Source organism: Dasypus novemcinctus, chromosome 11 (assembly GCF_030445035.2).
Source record: "Dasypus novemcinctus isolate mDasNov1 chromosome 11, mDasNov1.1.hap2, whole genome shotgun sequence".
In the NCBI taxonomy this organism is placed as follows: domain Eukaryota; kingdom Metazoa; phylum Chordata; class Mammalia; order Cingulata; family Dasypodidae; genus Dasypus; species Dasypus novemcinctus.
In genome coordinates this window covers 11,264,104-11,285,428 of record NC_080683.1, presented here as the reverse complement: position 1 = coordinate 11,285,428, position 21,325 = coordinate 11,264,104, and the positions used below count along the sequence as shown (strand labels likewise).

The 21,325-nt window shown below is 42.7% G+C and overlaps 1 protein-coding gene and 1 long non-coding RNA gene across 2 annotated transcripts; one reads left to right on the top strand and one right to left on the bottom strand.

Annotated features, from left to right (window-relative positions):
• Nucleotides 1–809: 809 nt before the first annotated feature.
• On the bottom strand, nt 810–9,200 carry LOC131280371 (uncharacterized). Its single transcript, XR_009187866.2, has 2 exons — nt 8,141–9,200; nt 810–4,785 (listed from the first exon to the last, which is right to left on the bottom strand). It is a non-coding gene; the product is annotated as an uncharacterized lncRNA (long non-coding RNA).
• On the top strand, nt 9,175–16,037 carry SAYSD1 (SAYSVFN motif domain containing 1). The gene is made up of 2 exons (XM_004460284.5): nt 9,175–9,477; nt 15,447–16,037. Exons 1-2 carry the CDS (start codon nt 9,271–9,273, stop codon nt 15,789–15,791), a joined length of 552 nt encoding a protein of 183 aa, XP_004460341.2. The 5' UTR covers nt 9,175–9,270; the 3' UTR covers nt 15,792–16,037.
• The last annotated feature ends 5,288 nt before the right edge of the window (nt 16,038–21,325 follow it).

The window sequence follows — 21,325 nt, the reverse complement described above, 5'->3', positions numbered from 1 at the left end:
AGCTAGAACATCTAGCACTATATTGAACAACAGTGGTGACAGTGGGCATCCTTGTCTTCCTTCTGATCTCAACAGGAAAATTTTCAATATTTCACCATTGAGTACAATGTTAGCTATGGGTTATTCATATATGCCCTTTATTATGTTGAGAAAGTTTCTTTTGATTCCTATCTTTTGGAGTGTTTTTACCAAGAAAGGATGGATTTTGTCAATTGCCTTTTCTGCATCAATTGAGATGATTGTGTGATTTTTCTTCTTTGATTTATTAATGTGGTATATTATGCTGATTGATTTTCTTATGTTGAACCACCCTTGCATGCCTGGGATAAAATCCACTTGAATGTAATGAATAATTCTGTTATTGTGTTGTTGGATTTGATTAGCAAGTATTTTGCTGAGAATTTTTGCATCTGTATTCATTAGGTCTGTAATTTTCTTTTTTCATAATATCTTTTATGCTCTACTCATGAATCTTCACTGCAGATGAGTAGTCTCCTTTCTCTGTTCTTCCAAGGATGTTGCAGGATGTTCTTCTGGTCTCCTGGGGCCCCCAAAGATGTGCCTGAGATACCTCTGGCTGATTACTAACCGCACTATAGGACAAACTGATTCTTGGAGCACTTTCCTCTGCCCCTGGATAATTATAATTATTAGGAGTTTTAATAGTTTGTCAGATATAAGACCAAGAGTCATTACTATGTCATCAACAAATGGTTAGAAAATGCAATAAAGAAAAAAGAATACTCTTTAAAATAGCATTAAAAATATAAGTCTCTCAGGAATAAGTCTAACAAAGGGAATGTGAAAACTTTATGTAGAAAATGATCATTTTATTTAAAGGGGTTACAGAAGACTTCAATTAATGGGGACACATACCATGTAAATGAATAGGAAAAGTCAGCATTGTAAAAATGTTACTTCTCCCCAAAGTAGCATACATTCAATGCAGTCAAAACTTCAATAGGACTTCTCATGGAATTTGACAAGTTGATTTAAAAATATATATGAAAGATCAAAATGCCAAGAATAGTGAAGACATTCATGAAGAAGAAATACTACATGGAAGGTCTTGCCCTGCTGGATGACAAGACTTGTAAAGCTACAGTAATTAAGGCAGTGGGGTTTTGGTGTATGTATAGACTTGTAGATCAGTGAAGCAAAATACATTGCCCAGAAACAGATTCCTGTGTACATAGAAACCTAATACATAAAAGACCTGACATTCAGATCAGTGGGGAAATGGGTGAACTAGTCAATAAATTATCTTCAGACATTTGGATACATATATTGGATCCCTCCCTACCTCATATCATACATAAAAATTAATTTTATATGGATTAAAAACTTAAATATGAAAAGTAAATAAAAACTTTTATAAGAACATATGTGAGAACATGTTCACACCCTGTGACAAAGACTGGCTATCTGCTTACTAAGACTATTTCCTCTTCCTCCTGTGAATGTAACTAGACTGCAGTCTAGTTATGGCCATGTAACTGATTTCTGGCCTATAGAATATGGCCAGATAAAACGTGCACCACTTCTACGTCTAGTTTATAAAAGCCTCCACATAGTCTCCTTCATGCTTTCCCCCTTTCTGCAACCACTGGAAGCCAGGCATTGGAGATGTATGTCACAAGGCAGAAGCAGCCTAGATGATCCTTGAATCTTTGCTTGGAGAAAAGCTAGCTGCTGATTAGAATCATGCTTTTAAACTTCATGTAAGTGATAAATACATTTCTAGTGATTAAGTCCCTAGGATTTTAGTGTGTAGGAAAGGATTCCCTATACAAGACACAAAAAGTAAAAACAGTTAAGGAAAAAAATAAATTCAATTACACTAAAATTGAAGACTTTTCATAAAAAGACATAATAACGTAAAAAAAAAAACCAACAACAAAACAACAGGTAAGCTACCAAATGATAGAACATAGCTACAACACATATAACAAAAGATTACATTTAGAATAACTAAGTAATTCTTATATATAAACAAGAAAAAGACAACCCCCCCAAAATGTGAACAAGCATTTTAAAGAAAGAGGAGTATGAATGGTAAAAAAAATTTTTTTAAGATGTACAACCTTATTAAAACTGAGATAGCATATCATTTCATTTCAACAAAATCTGATAATTTTAAAAATCTGACAGTAACTAGTATTGGCAAAGATATGTGATAATGTAACTAATGGGGGTATAAAGTGGTACAACCACTTTGGAAAAAAATTGTAACTATCAGTAATGTGCTTGCTCTACAAACCCAGCAATTCCATTTCGAAGTATACTACTTAGAAAACCTTAAAGCCAAATAATTTAAATAGCAAATGAATAAATAGTCTTCTAGTCATAGAAAAAAATAAATGAATTACAAACACATGCATCAATACAAATGAATTCCAGAAACACACAAGTTTGTTGAGGGGGGAAAAAATCAGAATACAAATATGTACAACTTCAGAATTTATTGCTCAAATATATATATATGTATGTATGTATGTATGTATATGTATATGTATATATATATACACATACATACCCAGGAGATAAAACTATGAAGAAAAGATGATATAAATACACATTCAGCACAGTGGTCACTTCTGAGGGTGGAAGAGTGGGAAGGCATCAGAAATGGGCATACAGACACATGGGATTTGAAAGGAAATATTCTTCTCTTGAGTAGTGGGTATGTAGCTTTTGATTTGTACCAACCAACCAAAAATTTTCAGTGATATGAAATAAGCATTTATTTTTTTCATGCATCCTGGGGCAACCTGGAGTCAGCTATTCTCGTTTGGACTCAGCTGCACAGCTGACCTTTAAACTGCAGGTCTGTGGGTACAATTATCTTTCATTATACCTGGAAGCTAGTGGTGCAAGTTCATCTCATGGCAATGCTGAGTATTAAGAGAGCACACTCAACAGCACAAGTACACTTGAAGCACCTGCTTGCATAATGTCTGCAATCATCCCATCAGCCAAAGCAACTTGCATGGCTGAGTTATAAGTCAAAGGATGGGGAGTTATACTCTGTCTTTCATGGGAGAAACTTCAAAGTTACCTGGTAAAAGGCACACATACGAGGAGGAGTGAAGAACTGAGGTCAGAGATTCAAGCCATGACAGAGTATGTGGGTATTTATTATTTATAACTTACAAATACTAAGTATACACACAAATATAGATGCAGTTTATAATTTTACATGTACAAAATATTTCAGAGTAAAAATTAAACTCACATCTATAGTAACCTTCTTATTTACTAATCTCATAATTCTATCCAAAGAGGAAATGAAGTTAATTTGGCAGTAGTTGTTTTCTGTGATCAGCTTCCATCTTTCCTTTTTTCCATTCTTTCAACCTCTTCCAAAAAGATTTTAAAGAGGTTTATAAAGTACCATGACAAAGCACATTTATAATAAATAAGAAAACAAAGCAAGGTAGAACAGGAATGACATTAGCACTTGGCTGGATATTCTCCCTTGGCCCTTCCTGATTCTCTTTCCCCTCTTTTCTACCTGCTCTGTGCGTCCTGAAGGACTCCTTGTCTTCTGGCTTCTCCTGCAGCTACAGGTCTCACTGGGTGCTGATATTTACTCTGTCCCGTTGCTGCTTCAAGCCTAGAGGCTGGTAGTGCTTTCTGTGAATTATCCCTTGTTGGTTTCTTTAATCCAGCCAAACCCTTGTCATGAACTCCTTCACTAAACCATCCTTAACCTTTTTAAAGGTGCCATGTTTCCTACTAGGGATTCAGATCATAACAACCTACAAATTACATGCCTTATATCTTATATAGCTGCTAGAGCTGAGCATAAACTCAGCTCTACAGTCTCATTGTTGTTTCAAGTGAGAAACAATCAGTTAGTCTCTAGGCCCTCAGGAGAAGCAGACATACTTCTGACACCAACATGAATAATTTCCTCTGTGGTTTCTCAGTTTTCCATCTTACAAACCATCTCCTTAATGATTCAGGGTTCACTCCTCAGGTATCTTCTCTTCTCTACCCACATTCACTCTCTTGTTAAGTTCATCTAATCTCACTAATTTAAATATTACACACAGGCTGATAACTCCCAGTGTATATCTCCAGTTCTGACTTTTCCCAGGTTTTCAGTTTTCACTATTCATCTGCTTATATTTGGATGCCAGTAGCCATCTGTATTAGCCAGAATTCTCTAGGGAAACAGAACTGACAGGAGATATCTCTAAATAGTATGAGATTTTTATAGGAATTGTCTCACATGACTGTGGGAATGGACAAGTCCAAATTCTGTAGGGCAGGCCACAAGCTGGGAACTCCAGAAGGTTTTCCATGAATTCCCCAGGAGAAGCTGGCTGGCTGAAGTAGAGAGAGAAATTCTCTTCTGACTGCTGAAATCATTACTTCTCCTTTTAAAGCCTTCAATTGATTGGATGAAACTTCTCTCATTGCTGAGGAGAATCTCCTCAGTGACTGTAGATGTAATCAGCCATAGAGACAATCAATGTACTGCTGATTTAAGTCCATGAAATATCCTCACAGTAACAACCAGACCAGTGCTTGCTTGGCACCATACCCTGACCAAGCTGACACATGAACTTATCACAGCATCTCCAACTCTTAGCATGTCTACAACAAAACTGTCAGTGTTTTCTCCATAATCTTCTCTTTCAAGTCTTCCCCCAGCTCAGCAAACGGCCCCAGCATTCACCTGGTTGATGGGTGTATGTGTGCATGTGGAGGGATGGGGAGCAGAAATCTGTTGTCCTTGACTTCTCTTTTTCCATCAGCACATCCTGTTGTCTCTATCTACAAAACATATTCAGAATCTTATAGATGTGATGCAATCCCAATCAATATTTCAGCACATTATTTGGGGGATATCAACAAACTGATTCTAAAGTTTATATAGAAAAGCAAAAGACCAAGAATAACCACAAGATATTAAACAGAGTTGGAGGACCAACAATCCAAATTCAAGACTAAGATAAAGCAACAGTGATCAAAACAGTGTGGTTCTGGTGAAAGAACAGACAAATAGAACAATGGAATAGAATAGAGGGTCCAAAAATAGACCCATGTAAACATAGTTATATGATTTTGACAGAGAAAAGGCAACTCAATGGAGAAAGGACAGTTTTTTCAACAAATGGTACTGGAACAACTGAACAGCCACATGCAAACAAATGAATCTAGATACATGCCTTACACTTTTCACAAAATTAACTCAAAATGAATTACAAACTTAAAAGTCAAGTGCAAAACTATAAAATGTCTAGAAGATAACAAAGGAGAAAAATCTAGGTGACCTTGGGTTTGGCAATAACTTTTTAGATACAACATCAAAAGCATACTATATGAAGGAAAAAAAATGGATAAGGTGGACTTCATTAAAATGAAAAACTTTGGCTCTACAAAAGACACTGATAAGAGAATGAAAAGACAAGCCACAGACTGGGGAAAAAAAATTATATAGAAAACAGATATTTGATAAAGGACTTATATCCAAAATATACAAAGAACACTTATAACACAACAATAAGAAAACAAACAACCCAATTACAAAATGGGCAAAGATCTGAACAGATGCCTCACCAGAGAAGATATACAGATGGCAAATAAACATATGAAAAGATGGCCAACATCATATGTCATTAGGGAATTGCACATTAAAACAATGAGATACCACTACACTCCTCACAGAATGGCTAAAATCTAAAACATTGTCAACACCAAATGCTGCTGAGGATGTGGACATTAGGAACTCTCTTCATTGCTGGTGGAAATGCATTCTGTTGCAGCTACTTTGAGCACAGTCTGGCAGTTTCTTACAAAGTTAAACATAGACTTACCATATGATCCAGCACTCACATGCCTAGGTATTTACCCAAAGTAGTTGAAAACTATGTCCACACAAAAATCTGCACATGAAAGTTTATAGCAGCAACCAAGATGTCCCTTAATGAGTGAGTGGATAAACCAACTGTGGTACATACATACTACAGAGTATTATCATCGATAAAAAGAAATGAGCTATCCAGTTGTGAAAAGACATGGCAAAACCTTAAGTGCATACTGCTAAGTGAAAGAAGGCAGTCTGAAAAAGCAATACACTGTACAGTTCCAATTATACAGCATCCTGGAAAAGGCAAAACTATAGAATCAGTAAAAAGAACAGTGGTCATGAGAGTTTCAGAAGGGGGAAGGAATGAATAGATGGAGACCAGGGTATTTTCAGGGCAATAGTAAAACTATTCTATATGACTCTAACAGTAGACACATAAACATGATATGTTTGTCAAAACTCAACAGTACAACTACAGACAACAGTGAACCCCAATGTAAACTATGGACTACTGTTAATAAAAACTATCATGGGAAGTGGACTTGGCCCAGGGGTTAGGGCATCCGTCTACCACACGGGAGGTCCGCAGTTCAAACCCCGGGCCTCCTTGACCCGTGTGGAGCTGGCCCATGCGCAGTGCTGATGCGCGCAAGGAGTGCCCTGCCACGTAGGGTGTCCCCCGCGTAGGGGAGCCCCACGTGCAAGGAGTGCGCCCCGTCAGGAGAGCTGCCCAGCACAAAAGAAAGTGCAGCCTGCCCAGGAATGGTGCCGCACACATGGAGAGATGATGCAGCAAGATGACGCAACAAAAAGAAAGTTTCCCGTGTGCTGACAACAGAAGCGGACAAAAACAAGAGTGCGCAGCGAATGGACACAGAGAACAGATGACTGGGTGGGGGAGGGGGAAGAGAAATAAAAACTAAATCTTTAAAAAAATAACAACATATCAATATTAGTTTATCAGTTGTAACAAATGTACCACACATATGCAGGATGTTAATAAGAGGGAAAACTGTGAGCAGGAAGGGGGTATATGGGAACTTTCAGTATTTTCTGCACAATTTTTCTATAAAACTAAACTGTTCTAAAAAGTCTATTAAATGTGTATAAATACATATTCAGAATTTGACCAATCCTCGCCATCTCCATCACTACCACTCTAACCTAAACTACCATAATCTTTTTGTTTAAACATTTCTTTTCTTTCTCTCGCCTTCCTCCCCCACCCCCTCAATTGTCTGCCCTTTGTCCATTCGCTGCATGTTCCCCCGTGTCCGTTTCCATTCTTGTCAGGGGCCCGGGAATCTGTGTCTCTTTTTGTTGTGTCATCTTGCTGCATCAGCCCTCCGTGTGTACAGTGCCACTCCTAGGCAGGCTGGACTTTTTTTTGCACTGGGTGGCTCTCCTTACAGGGTGCACTCCTTGAGTGTGGGGCTTCCCTACGCCAGGGACACCCGTGTGGCATGGCACTCCTTGCGCACATCAGCACTGCGTATGGGCCAGCTCTGCACGGGTCAAGGAGGTCCTGGGTTTGAACCGCAGACCTCCCATGTGGTAGGCAGACGCTCTATCAGTTGAGCCAAGTCTGCTTCCCACCATAATCTCTTATATTTCTGTATTTGTTCCCTTCTATTCTTGCACTCTTGCAGCATTCTACCTCCAGAAGCCAGCATGAGTCTTTTTTCTTTTTAATTTCTCACCACACACCCTCCCCCCACCCCACCCCATTATTTACTCTCTGTGTCCATTCACTGGGTGTTCTTCTGTGTCTGCTTGTCTTTTCTTTAGGTAGCACCAGGAACCAATCCTGGGACCTTCCAGAGTGAGAAAGAGGTGCTCAATTTCTTATGCCACCTCAGCTCCCTGGTCTGCTGCATCTCTTATTGTTTCTCCTCTGTGTTTTTTTGTTGTGTCACCTTGCTGTGCCAGCTCTCCACTCCGGCTAGCTTGCTGCGTGGGTCAGCTTGCCTTCACCAGGAAGTCCCGGGAAACAAACCCTGGACCTCCTATATGGTAGATGGGAGCCCAATCACTTGAGCCATATCTTCTTCCCTGCATGAGTCTTTAAAAATGTCCTACCATGTTACCACCTCATCAAAAGTCTCCAATCACTTTCTCTCTCTTGCTCTGAGAGCTCAGAACAAAGTACAAAATAAAACACAGTAAAATACAAACTCTTCACTATGACCTGTAAGGCCCTACTTGATCTGGCCTCTGTTTCCTGTGCATTTTTATTTTCTACCATTCTCACCCTCCCTCTTTCACTCTGCTTCACTCACACTGGCCTCTGGTGTTCTGTGAGCAAGTCAGACATATTACCTGAGGTCTCAGGACCTTTCCACTTGCTGTTTCCTTCACATGAAACTCTTCTTCAGGAACACACATGCCCCAATCACTCATTTAACTTAGGTGTCTGCTCAAACGGCAACTCCTCAGAGAGGTCTTCCTTTGTCATTGGCTCCAAATAGCTCCACTACTCCCATTTCCTTACTTTGCTTTACTTTTCTCTATAGTACTAATCAGTACATGATGTTACATTAAATATGAAGGTATGTACTTGTTTATTTTCTTTCCTTTTAGAATATAAGCTCCAATAAAACAGGGGTCTTTGTTTATCCAGCATTCTTAGTGCCAGGTGTTTATTGTACCAGCACACGTAACAGACCCTCAATAAATATTTGTTAAATGAATCAAACTCCATTCTAGTCTGTCTCGGTTCTTGAGACAAACTGAGCAAGAGCCTCAGGTACTTAGATGTTTTAAAAAGTATAAAACAGTCCCGGAACTGAATGGTGGCCACTTTTTGGGTGGGGACTGATTGGGAAAGGGCCAAAGGGAGCCCTCAGGTTACTGGAAATGTTCTTTATTTTTATCTAGGTAACGGTTAGACAGGAGTATATATAAGTACAAAGCTATTGAGATATACACTTAAGATCTGTGCATTTTATTCGGCTCACCCCAATTAAAAGGTTTTTTTTTTTTTTTTTTTTTTTCAATTCTAGAACTCTCAGCGATCATGGGCCTCTTCCATGCCCTGGCACCACCTTCCCAATCTGATGTTCTTCTTGGGTGCCTGATATTAGCGCTCAATAGTTAAGGATGCACAACCTGTTGGGGACGAAAGCCCTCAGGTGAGATGATCAAATCAAAGCTTCCCGTAAAGCAAGGCAGAGAAACAATGGCACAGTCCTTATGCTCTAGATCCTAGCCATTTAGCTTGAGGAGGAGGACAACGCGTCCACGTGTTTGACGAGGGGACCACAGCAGGTACAGATGCTCGACTGGGCAGTCACAATGTCAGGAACACTTGGCTCCCGGGCCACACCAGTGCGCAGGCGCAGCACAGCGTCCTCCACGCAGGCGCACGACGGTCCAGCACTCGGCAAAGCAGCGGAAGGTGCCCAGCGGGCGCGCGCGCTGCCGGGTGCGCGGGGAGGAAGGCGCGCGCCATGGAACAGCGGTTAGCCGAGTTCCGCGAGGCCCGGAAACAAGCTGGACTGGCAGCCCGACCTAGCACCTCGAAGCCCAGCACACAAACCTCGGCAGAGAAGGCGGAAGCAACTGCGGCTCCAAAGGCAACCCCGGGCTGGCTAAAGCGGTTCCTGCTGGGGCAACCGAGGCCCGCGAGTCTCCGGGCCCAGCTCAGCCCCGCTCAGGTGAGAGGAAGGAGGCCTCACCTCCGGAACCGGCCTCGCCTCTACTGTCGTGGCCTCACTAAACGCCAGAGCAAAGGGCCCGCCCCCTCGTGACGCCACGCAGGCCCCGCCCCCTTCGCCGGCTTCCGGAGCGGCCTTAGCTGCGGGGGCGGGGCTACAGGCCCCACCCATCTTCGCCGGAGCTCGACCCAGCCGCTTCCGCCGTGGGTGTCAGCGCTGCTGCGTGGCTTTGACATTTTCTTTCCACCCCGCAGCCCACGCAGGCCCCCATTCCAGGCAGAAAGCGAGGGTCGAGGGTCTTGGAAAAAAGCATCTCTGCGCTTGAATTATTTACAGCGAGTTGAGTTATCGTTGTGATGCCCTCTGTCTTTGGGAAACCTCTCCAGGCAATCCTGCAGAACCAAAGCCCCCTATTAATGGGGGGTAAAAGGTCTAATTGGATACTGATAAAAAATGGCAGTCATTAACACTTATTTGATTCACACCTGGGGTATATGCAGCCAGGAGCCCAAAGAGCTCGTGCTTTAGAAACCGGGTTTAAAATTACCAAAAGTGTTGCAGCTGTAACTGCCATTGGTGGCAGATGCTTATGCATCGCTGCAGAAACTTAAGTATTCAGGTTCAAATGTTTTGAAATAGGGTAGCCTTTTCACCCTTAATTTAATTCTTTGGTAATCTCTTGTATTTTGCAGATGAACTTAATTCATTTCATTTAGTTCACATTCATGAGTAAAATTGCAAGGTTATTTTCGTATGAGATTGGAACGGGAATAAAGGACAAACCATATCAAGGGGAATTTGGTGCTTTGAAGCAATCTGCATCCTTTGTTTCTCATAAGTGTAAGAAGAGCCAAAAAATTTACTTTCAAAATAAAAATATCCTGGAGCAGAAGTGTACATTGCCCTCTTAAAACTATTGCCTTTGAGTTCTTTTATTATTGCACAATATCTGGTTTAACTGAAAGTTTAGTTTTTTTTGTCATCAAGGAGAACTTACTGTTACTCAGTTTTAATTTGTTGTTATTCTCCGTAACACCGGGGGTTCCAGCTGAATTGTAGAAAGAGGTAAAAGGAGTGCAACAGGGTTCAAACAATCCATTTTCTTGCATACAGTTTGTCACAATTGTCTTTGGATAACTTTACTTTGAACACAATTGCTTAAGATTTGAAATCCATTTCCCCTGCTGTTTTCCCCCCCAGCAGTTAAAATACAGTGCCTAACCCACACAATGAGTTTTTGAGGGTATGTCTCATTTCCAAAGGAATATGAGATCACTGAGTTGAAGCCAGAGAAGCTGAACTTGGAAAAAGCTTCCATTAATAAGAACCCAAAAGCCGATGACCTGACAAAAGAATGAGAGGAAAGGCTGGACCTTGAGTTGGTTCTTATTAATTGCTCTGTTCCTCATAAGGGAGTCTGTCTTTATCTCATTTTCAACTGACTTAATCATTCCTGGGATTTGCTCTGGTGTGAAAACATTTTCATTACTATTTTTTTTCTCATTTGCAGTCTATCTCTACCCAATAATTTTGATGGTGCATGTGGCACAGAAAGTCTTCTTTTGTAATTGCTTCTTTCTTGGTTGCCACTGATAGGCATTCATCATGCTGCAGTGCCCATTCCCCAACCTCCACCACCACTAAGTACTTAGAGAATTTTGCTTGGGAAAAAACAGCACCCCCCCTTCACCCCCAAATAAAAATTTCACCTTAGGGAGAAAATGCTTGTAATTTTTTTTAATCCTATAGAAGCCCCCTGCCACCCACTTCTCCTATATCCCACCTGAGCACCCAGTGCTCTCTCTGGATCCCAGGGTTCTTTCCTCACACTCATCCAGCAGCTCCTCGCCTCTAAGCCTAGGCTTGGGCTGTCCCATGCTCCAGTGCTCTCCTTGAGTCATCTGGCCAAGCTCATCTTACATTATCCCCCAGAGTCTAGGAGTCGTCATTAATTTCCCCTTTCCCTCACCATCATTCATTCACTCAGCACAATCCTATCATGTGTCCACTGTGTTCCTGCTACTGTCCTCAATGCTGGGAGGAGACAGAGAGTGAGAGACAGACAAAGTCTGCTCTCATAGACCTTAATTTGGGTTGGAAGTGGAGGCAAGAGAAGGAAAATAAAAGAATAAGCTGATAAATGCTATGAAGGGAAGAAACTTCAAGGTACCGTAACAGTGAATTGGGGGTGAGGGGAGCAGAGTGCTACTTTAAATTGGGTGGGTAAGGAAAGCCTCACTGGGGAGGTGCCAGTTGACAAGAGGGAGCAGCCATTGCAGAAACTGGTGGGCAGGGACAGGAGAACATCTAGTGACATTTTTGTAGAGCCTTGAAGAATAAGAGGGAGCCAGCCAAGTGATGTGAGGGCTGGGGGGCATTCATCTCAGGGAACCACAAGGGCCAAGGCCCGGGGTGGGAGGCAGCTTGGTATTTGAGGAATAGAAACGTCTGCCCTAAGTTATGCCTTTGCAATGTGAAGAGCACAAACACTTCTGCTTACAGCTTTTACTGGTCTAAGTGCAGCGGAAGGCAACTGAACACCATCTGTGCCTATCACTAGCTCTGTGACTTTAGGCAAGTTACTTAACCTGTCAGTGTTTCCGTATCAGTAAATTAGAAATAATAATGCCTGCTTCTTGGGTCATAGGACATGAAGCACTTTGAAGGAATCTAATAAATGGTGGCTATGAGCATTATTCTTTTTATCCTTACCCAATAATAAAGTAAATACAGTTTACCAGAGTGGGTTCCGTGGCCATCCTTTTTCTCTGTCTTCTCTGTCACCACCTTATTCTATGTCTGGTCGTCTATTAGAGGGCCTCCGCCCTCAGGCGTCCCCCTTCTCCTCTTGCTATCTTGCAGCCTGCTGTACCTGTGGAAGCCAGTGCAACCTTTAATGTAGTTGTGTTATGCTAGGGCCCTGCTAAAACCTTCAGAGGGCTCCCAGTTCCAGAATCCTTATCATGGCCCTTCTGGCCCTTCATGGTCTGGCGCCTGCCTCCCCAGCACTGTCGTCCTGTACTCCTCTCCCTCTCACCTGGGACACAGCAGTCACACCATCCATCCTGATTCCAGACAAGCCAAACCCTCCCCACCCTCATGCATTCCTCCTCTTGGGCAAAAGGTATTGTGTACTCTGGTCAAATCTGAAAGGGACATTTATTTATTTAATGGGGAAGTGCTGATGATATTTAAGAGAATAGGTGTAATGTTGATGCTAAGAAAGAAGCTTTTAACAAAATTAAGCAACAGAATGGATGACCAATGTTCTTTATCAGGAGGTAAGGTCAATATTTTTGTTTTAATTTAGGAGGTACTGGGGTTTGAACCCAGGACCTTTTACACTGGAAGCAGACACTCAGCCACCGAGCTACATCTGCTCCCAGTGAGAGTGGTTTTTTCATTTGTTTTGTTTTTAGGAGGTACCGGAGATCAAACCCGGGACCTCGAACAGGGAAGCAGGTGCTTAACCGCTTAAGCTATGTCTGTTCCTGAAGGAGAACTGGAGATGAAGCCAAAGAAATGAACTACAAGTTCTGTGTATTGAGTTCTGTGAGTTCTCTGTATTGCTGTGTTTGGCTCTGGAAGTAAAAAAATGGTAGTCCATGGCTTCGTGATACAATCTAAGGACACAATAACATATATTTAAAAAGAGGCACTTCAGTGCTAAATAGTTTGGTGCTCAGTGAGTAAGAAGGACAGTCTGTGCTTGGGGAAGGAAGAAGGGAGCGCCCCTTTTGATGTCCAGGGAGGTCAGGCTGTCGCACTAGTCTGGGAGAGAGGCGAGAGATGGAGCAACAAGAGACAGAGGTGACTCCCGGCTACAGATGGGGAATGTTTTGGGGTAATAAGACCAATTTAACTGGAGAAGAGGGTTCATTTATGGAGCAGTAGATTATGGATTGTGTTGTACATAATTTCTTTTGGACCAGTGTTCCTCCAACTATAAGTCATGACCCATCATTAGTGGGCAGCAAAATCAATTTAGAGGATCTTGTCCCCCATGAAAAATTAAACTTAGAAAATTAGAATAGAATAGAAAATATGAGAATTCACATGTAGTGAGGGTAGGTGTTAATTTGTGAAACTTTCTGCCCCCCTCCACCCCTGCCCAGCTGTTTTTGCTGTCTGTGTCCATTCTCTGTGTGATCTTCTGTATCTGTTTCTCTTTTTGTCTTCTCTTCTAGTCTTTCTCCTCTAGGAGTCAGAGGGATTCAATCCTGGGGACCTCTGATGTGGAGAGAGGTTCCCCGTCAATTGTGCCACCTCGGTTCCTGGTCTGTGCTGCGCTTCACTTTGACTCTCCCCTTGTCTTCCTTTGTTGTGTCATCATCTTGCTGCGTGACTCACTTGTGCAGGCACTGGCTCATCACATAGGCACTCGCGCGGGCACTCGGCTCACTACACAGGCACTCATGTGGGCCCTCGGCTCATCGCGTGGGCACTAGCTCACCGCGCAGGCACGCTTTCTCTTCTTTCTCACTAGGAGGTCCCAGGGATCAAACCTGGGTCCTCCCCTATGGTAGGAGGAGGCCTTATCACTTGAGCCACATCTGCTTCCTGGTTTGTGAAACTTTCAATGGCTTTCCATATGTGCGTGCTGGATCACAAGATAAAATGTCTTTCTTTTTTTTCTTTTTTTTATATTTTATTTTATTATTTTTTAAAATATTACATTAAAAAAATATGAGGTCCCATTCAACCCCACCGCCCCCACCCCCCACTCCCCCCACAGCAACACTCTCTCCCATCATCATGACACATCCATTGCACCTGGTAAGTACATCTCTGAGCATCGCTGCACCCCATAGTCAATGGTCCACATCATAGCCCACACTCTCCCACGTTCCATCCAGTGGGCCCTGGGGGGATCTACAATGTCCCGTAGTTGTCCGTGAAGCACCACCCAGGACATCTCCACGTCCCGAAAACGCCTCCTCATCTCATCTCTTCCTCCCATTCCCCACACCCAGAAGTCACCATGGCCACCCTTCCCACACCAATGCCACATTTTCTCTGTGGACATTGGATTGGTTGTGTCCATTGCACATCTATGTCAAGTGGGGGCTTAGATTCCACATGGATACTGGAAAAATGTCTTTCTTAGTGTAGGTCAAACTCAAAAGAGCTTGGGAAATGTCGGACTAGAGGTCACGTCACCTGGAGCTGTCTAAACGCAGCGCCTCCCCTTCGCACAGGGCTGGGGCACTGGGGTTTCTATTTGTTAGATAATTGGAGGGCCTCAGGTTCCACCCCAAGGAGTCTGACTTTTAACATGTAGGCAATGAAAATTTGTTGAAGGTTTGTGAGCAGCAAGGTGATGGGTGTTTTACGAGGTCAGTTTAGCAGTTGTATGTAGGATATTTCAGGGACAGAAGAGAGAGGAGACTGGAGATCAGCCAGGAGATGCTGCCGGGGCCGTGGGTGAGTGACAAGGATCTTGTTTCGGGTGGTCGCAGGGTGTGAACAGGTAAGCGGAGCCAGTAATATTCTAACATGTGAAGGAGCTCTCTCATCCCCGTCCCTGGTATGGTCTTTGTTGTAGAATCATGTCCCTCATAAAATTTTAGTGCAGCTAATCAACTCCACTAAACATTTATCGACTCTGCGTGAAGCACGTGGGGAGGCTGTTGCATTTTCAATTCCTGGGGAGTTTCTCTTTGGGACACAAATGAACTCTTGTTAGCAGCAGACTAAGCTGAGGAAATGGCTCCCCTGAATAGGAATCCATCTGAACTCTGGAAGGTTTTTATTGGGTCACATCTCCCTAAGTGCTGAGCCGTTTTCATTCAGTGGGAGCAGGGCACATAAGCTCTTCGGAGATAATTGTTTGAGAGAGCAGGCCAAGAAAATAGAAATCAGCCAGCCGGCAGCCTTCCTAGAGTAATGAGAGCTGCCTCTCCGGATAGTTTTGATTCTCTCAGCCCCATTACCCTTTAATCTTATTTTCGTTTGCTCGCGGGTCCTAGGAAGCGGCGCAGCCCGGGCGCAGCACGTCACCGCCACCGCAGAATGTCGCCGTTCCTCCACCAGCGTGCTGGGACCAGTCCTTCCTGACCAACATCACCTTCTTGAAGGTGCTTCTCTGGTTGGTCCTCCTGGGACTGTTCGTGGAACTGGAGTTCGGCCTGGCTTATTTTGTCCTGTCCTTGTTCTACTGGATGTATGTCGGGACCCGAGGGCCTGGAGAGAAGAAGGAGGGAGAGAAGAGCGCCTACTCGGTGTTCAACCCGGGCTGCGAAGCCATCCAGGGCACGCTGACTGCAGAGCAGCTGGAGCGGGAGTTACAGCTCAGACCCCTGGTGCGGAGTTAGGGCCACGCGCCGCCGTCCCGCAGCCAACCCCGGACACGGGGGTCTCAGCCCTCGGGCGTCGATCTGATTTCCTGTGCGCCAGAAAAACGGACAGCTGGTGGGTTAGCTCCGTGGCTGCGCAGCTCTAGTGCGTTCTTGCCCCGTCACTGCTGCGGTTTTACTCTGAACTTCTCTTTGCTTTTGGTGAAACTGAAAGACACTCACTGTGGGTCTGATACAATTTATAAAAAGTACACATTCAAGAAAGGAGACTTGTTTTTCTCATTATTTGAGGGATGATTTTAAAGCCCCAGAAAGGCATTGGGGAAGTTATCCTTAAAGGTGATAGATGGAAAATAATTTTTTCTATGAGGTTTTAAAATAGTTACAGCACTTTTTTTTCCTGAAAAATTTAAGAGTTTCAGGGTTGTTTTTTCCCCCTTTAACTCTTGTTTTCCAGTCGTTAATGGTATTGAAAGATAAAATATCTTTAAAACATCTCCTTTGCAGAAACAGGTCTCCGTTGTCCACCTCCACCTTCTGCCCTTCTCTTATTCTATCCCCCTCCCAGGAGGAAGATAAGAGGAGACAAAGTCCTAAGCGATGGGGGGAGGGAGAGATTTTACCAAGTCAATATTGGTAGACTTGATAAGTGGTTATTAATGATAAATTAAGCAAGAAAAAAAATTCTGAGTGTGTACAAAGAAGTGGAACTGCAGGCCCCTTGGCTGCTCGGGTTGTTTCTCATCGCCCCAGGGCCTTAGGGTAAGCAGTCCTTTGGCCTGTGCGCCTCTGGCGAGAAACTGTATTGGTAGTGACAAACAGACATGATTTTACTGCTTCTGCATCTTTCAGCACAAAGTTAGGATTTGGGTTCATTAAAATCGGGCAAAAAGAACCATTAAATACTTTTCCTAGATCATATTCATGAATAAGAGAATTCTGATTTTAAAGCAATAGTTTTTCCTGAACTCAAGATTTTAAGAAATTAATGATTCCTTCAGTAGGTTTTCATCTTCAGAGTCCTGCTATGAGACTTATGAAAGTCTCTTTAATATCCATGAGACACTATTAAGTAATAGGGGCCTATTGTTAATTCTTCTGTTCATTCTTGCCTGATTTACTTATTATAGCAAAATCTTATTTAGCTCAGTTTAAATTTAACTTTTATTTATTGAATGCCAATGCCAGGTGTTCCATTAGGTGCTTTGAGATGTAATCATGAAAAAAGCAGGCATATTCCCAGTTCTCCATATTCAGTCTAATTGGGAGTGGGGTGGGAGACAACATAAAACAAGCACTAACAGTAATGCAGTGTGGTAAGTGTTGGTTCCAGGAGGAGTGCAGAGGCAGTGTTCTCATTAGCCACACTGTGCGCCCACTCACCCCACTGTGTTTCAGGCCTCCTTGAAAACGCTTCTGAAATGCCCTGCTCCTCCTCCCAGCCGTCTCAGGGGCATTCAGCTGAAGCAGAAGGTCCCTTGAAGCTCACAAAGAAGTCCTCTCTCCTGTGGCTTCTATTTGAACCAGACATGGTCAAAGTATGGGAAAGTGGGATGAAGTGGCTATTAAACATAAACGTTTTGGTTGTAGGTAAGATCAATGATTTTGTTTTCTGATTTATTTCCTTACTACAGCTTTCTTAATTTGCTTGATCTCTTACTAGGGCTTTTCAGTGTGATCAAAGCAAAATACAAGGGAGGAGTTGTCCTGACCAGTTTCACTGCAATGCCCAGGACAAAACAGCATTGTTCTAGGAAAGAATTAATTTGCATTTTAAAAACTGTATAATTTTTTTAAAAATTGTATAATTCAAACTCTCCCCTAAAATAAAATACCCATAACTCTGAATGTGGGAGGTTTGATCGAATTAGTAATCCCAGCAAGGTAAATTTAGTTCTTTTTTTAAAATTTATTTCTCTCCTCTCCCCCACCCCAGGTGTCTGTCCTCTGTGTCCATTCGCTGTTTGTTCTTCTGTGACCGCTTCTGTCCTTATCAGTGGCACGGGAATCTGTGTTTCTTTTTGTTGTGTCATCTTGCTGTGTCAGCTCTCCATGTGTGCGGCACCATTCCTGGGCAGGCTACACTTTCTTTCACGCGGCTCTCCTTACAGGGCACACTCTTTGCGCGTGGGGCTCCCCTACGCAGGGGACACCCCTGCGTGGCACGGCACTCCTTGTGCGCATCAGCACTGCGCATGGGCCAGCTCCACACGAGTCAAGGAGGCCCGGGGTTTGAACCGTGGACCTCCCATGTGGTAGGCGGTCACCCTATCCATTGGGCCAAGTCTGCTTCCCAAGTTAGTTCTTAAACATTGAAAGAACTCAACTTATGAGTGGACCCCAACAGTGTTCTGTGAAAAGGTAATTGTTTATAATGAGGTGGAACCTAGATTGCCGTAAATCCGTCTTTCATGGGATTTGTCACCTTTCTTGCCCACCAATTCCCGGAAGTTTCAAAGTGGGGTGTGAACCAATTAAATGCCTGGCGAGGACATGAGAAAAGGATAGAATGTATTTCCTGTTCTTCTCAGACCTTGGTTTCCTGAATTTAGAAAGGGCTACTCACCTTAGAATTTCACTTTAGGATCTGACCATTAGCTGAATGAGCTGCTTCTGTCATCCTGGAACTTGAAACCCCAGAGGTGTGAGGCATTTCTGTCCCAGCCTTACAAGGAAATGGGTTTATGCTTTTATTCACATGTTCACATTTCGACTCTTCTCAGGGACTGCTAAGTAAGTCTCTACTTGTAGGGCTGGAAGGGACCCCAAAATGCCATCAAATGCCCCCTCCTCCACCTGGGGCAGGGCCACACTCATTCCTGAATGAAGATGATGTCTTTCCAGTGATCCCTGAAGAAGAAAAATGCTGGAACCAGACCCAAGTTGTTTGTTTATCCCCCTGCCCCTTGCAACCCCAGGTCATTTCTTCTTGTTCTACTCTCAGTGTACAAAGAGCCCTGGAACCCCGGGTGCATGTCCTCCAACCTGGTAAGCCGTTACTAAGCTCTCCCTTAGCCCTCTCTGTCATTCAGGTTGAATCATCTGAGTTGAAGCCCTGGGACGTCATCGGTTACAAGCCTGAGGGTTCCAGGTCTGGGTGGGGGTGAGTGTCCCTGCAATGGCCTGTCTCAAACACTCTGGAGTCTACCCAGTGACCCTTTGCCCACTCTCTTTTCTGCTGTTAGGATTGTGCTTTGGGGATAGGTCTTTTATATTTGCCTTTTGATTGCTCTGTGGCCATCAAAAGCTCCGAGCTGAAAAACCAAACCAGGGAGTTGCACTATTGGCAGAGTCCTGTGATCCTCAGTTGGATGGAACAGTAAAATGTCATGTATGTTGGTTTCTGTCACTTATACTGTTAACCTATTTACAGCCTATATTGGTAGGTGCACTGGTCTTGGCACTGCTGAGAATACATAGGCGATTTCCTGCATATCCACTAGCTGCTGTAAGAGCCAGCTGGATGTGGAGGGTGGGGGGTTATGCCATCGAGCATTTGCCACGAGGGGGTAGCATGGAGCTGCTGCTACGCCTGGTGGGGCCCTTCATAGCCCTCATAATAATTTACGTAATGTGGAAGACCCACTGGGATATTTACCTGAACCACTTGTGCTGCTTTTTCAGGCACTTGTTTTTTCACTTTAAGATTCTCAGAGGAAAGATTTCATTAGAGGTCCTGGGAAAGGCATAGAAGGCAACCAGAAGTGATTTATACCTCCACTCTTTTTTTTTTTTTTTTGAGTATTTCTAGATTTACAGAAAAATCATGCAGAAAGAATAGGGTACCCTCTCTCACAGTTTTCCCAATTACTAAGATTTCCCATTAGTGCGATATCCTTGTTACAATTGAAGTAACCATGTTATTATAGTTATACTATTAACTATAGCCCATAGTTTACATGAGGGTTCACTCTTTTTGTTGCACAGTTCTATGTTGTTGTTTTTTTCTGGTAACATATATACAACCTAAAATTTCCCATTTTATCCACTTTCAAATATAGAATTCAGCGATGTTGATTACATTCAAAAGGTTGTACCTCCATCACCATCATCTACTGCCAACACTTTTCTAGCACCCCAAACAGAAACTCTGTGCCAATTAAATGTTAACTTCCCATTCCCCAGCCCCACCTGGTTCCTAGTAACCGTATCCCAGTTTCTGACTTTATGAATTTACATTTTCTGCTTATTTCATATGTGAGATCATACAGTGTTTGTCCTTTTGTGTCTGGCATTTTTCACTCAGTATGATGTCCCCAAGGTTTGTAACATGCACCAGAACCTCATTCCTTTTAACAGCCAAATAATATTCCATTGTATATATGTATATACAACATTCGCTTATCCATTCATCTGTTGATGTACACTTTAGTAGATTCCACCTTTTGACAACCGTGACTATTGCCACTGTGAACATCTTTGTGCAAATATCTGTTCGGAGTTACCCTTTCAGTTATTTTAGTTATATACCTAGAAGTGGGCTTGCTGGGACATATGGTAATTCTATACTTTCTGAGGTATCACCAAACTATTTTCCCCAATGGCTGCACCATTTTACGTCCTACCAACAATGGATGAATGTTCTTGTTTATCCACATCCTCTCTAATGCTTGTTATGTTCCATATTTTTAATGGGAGACACCCTTTGGGTGTGAAATGGTATCTCACTGTGGTTTTTTTTGTTTGTTTTTTAAGGAGGTACCAGGAATTGAACCTAGGACCTTGTACATAGGAAGCAGGTGCTTAACCACTGAGCTATTCTGCTCCACTCATTGTGGTTTTGATTTGCGTTTCTCTGATGGCTAATGATGTGGAGCATCTTCTCCTGTGTTTATTGTCCATTTAGTATCTCTTCTTTGGAGAAATGTCTATTCAAGTCTTTTCCCCATTTTTAATTGTGTTGTTTAGCTTTTTGTTGTTGAGATGTGGTTCTTTATGTATTCTGGATATTAAGTAAACCTTACCTGGTATGTAGTTTCCCAATATTTTCTCCTATTCTGTAGGTTGTCTTATTTTCATGATAAAGTCCTTTAGTGCATAAAAGTTTTTAATTTTGATCAAGTCTCATTTCTCTCTTTTTTTTTCTTTTGTTGCTCTTGCTTTGGGCTTAGTCCAGGAAACCATTGGCTAACACAAGATCTGACGGTGTTTCCCTGTGTTTTCTTCTAGGAGTGTTATAGTTTTGTTTCTTATATTTAAGAATTTAGAGTTTTTTGTGGTTTTTTTTTTTTTTTGTATGTGGTATAAGGTAGGTGTCCCCCTTCATTCTTTTGCATATGGTTATCCAGTTTTCCCAGTACCATTTGTTGACAAGACTATGCTTTCCTGACTGAATGGACTGTCAAAAATCAGTTGGCCATAGATGTAAGGGTTTATTTCTGACCTTTCCATTAAATTCCTTTTCCCTATGTGTCTATCCTTATGTCAGTACCATGCTGTTTTGATTACTGTGGGTTTGTAATAAGTTTTAACACTGGGAATGATGAGTCTTCCAACTGTGTTCTTCTTTTTCAAGATGGTTTTGGCTATTTAGGGCTCCTTACGCTTCCATA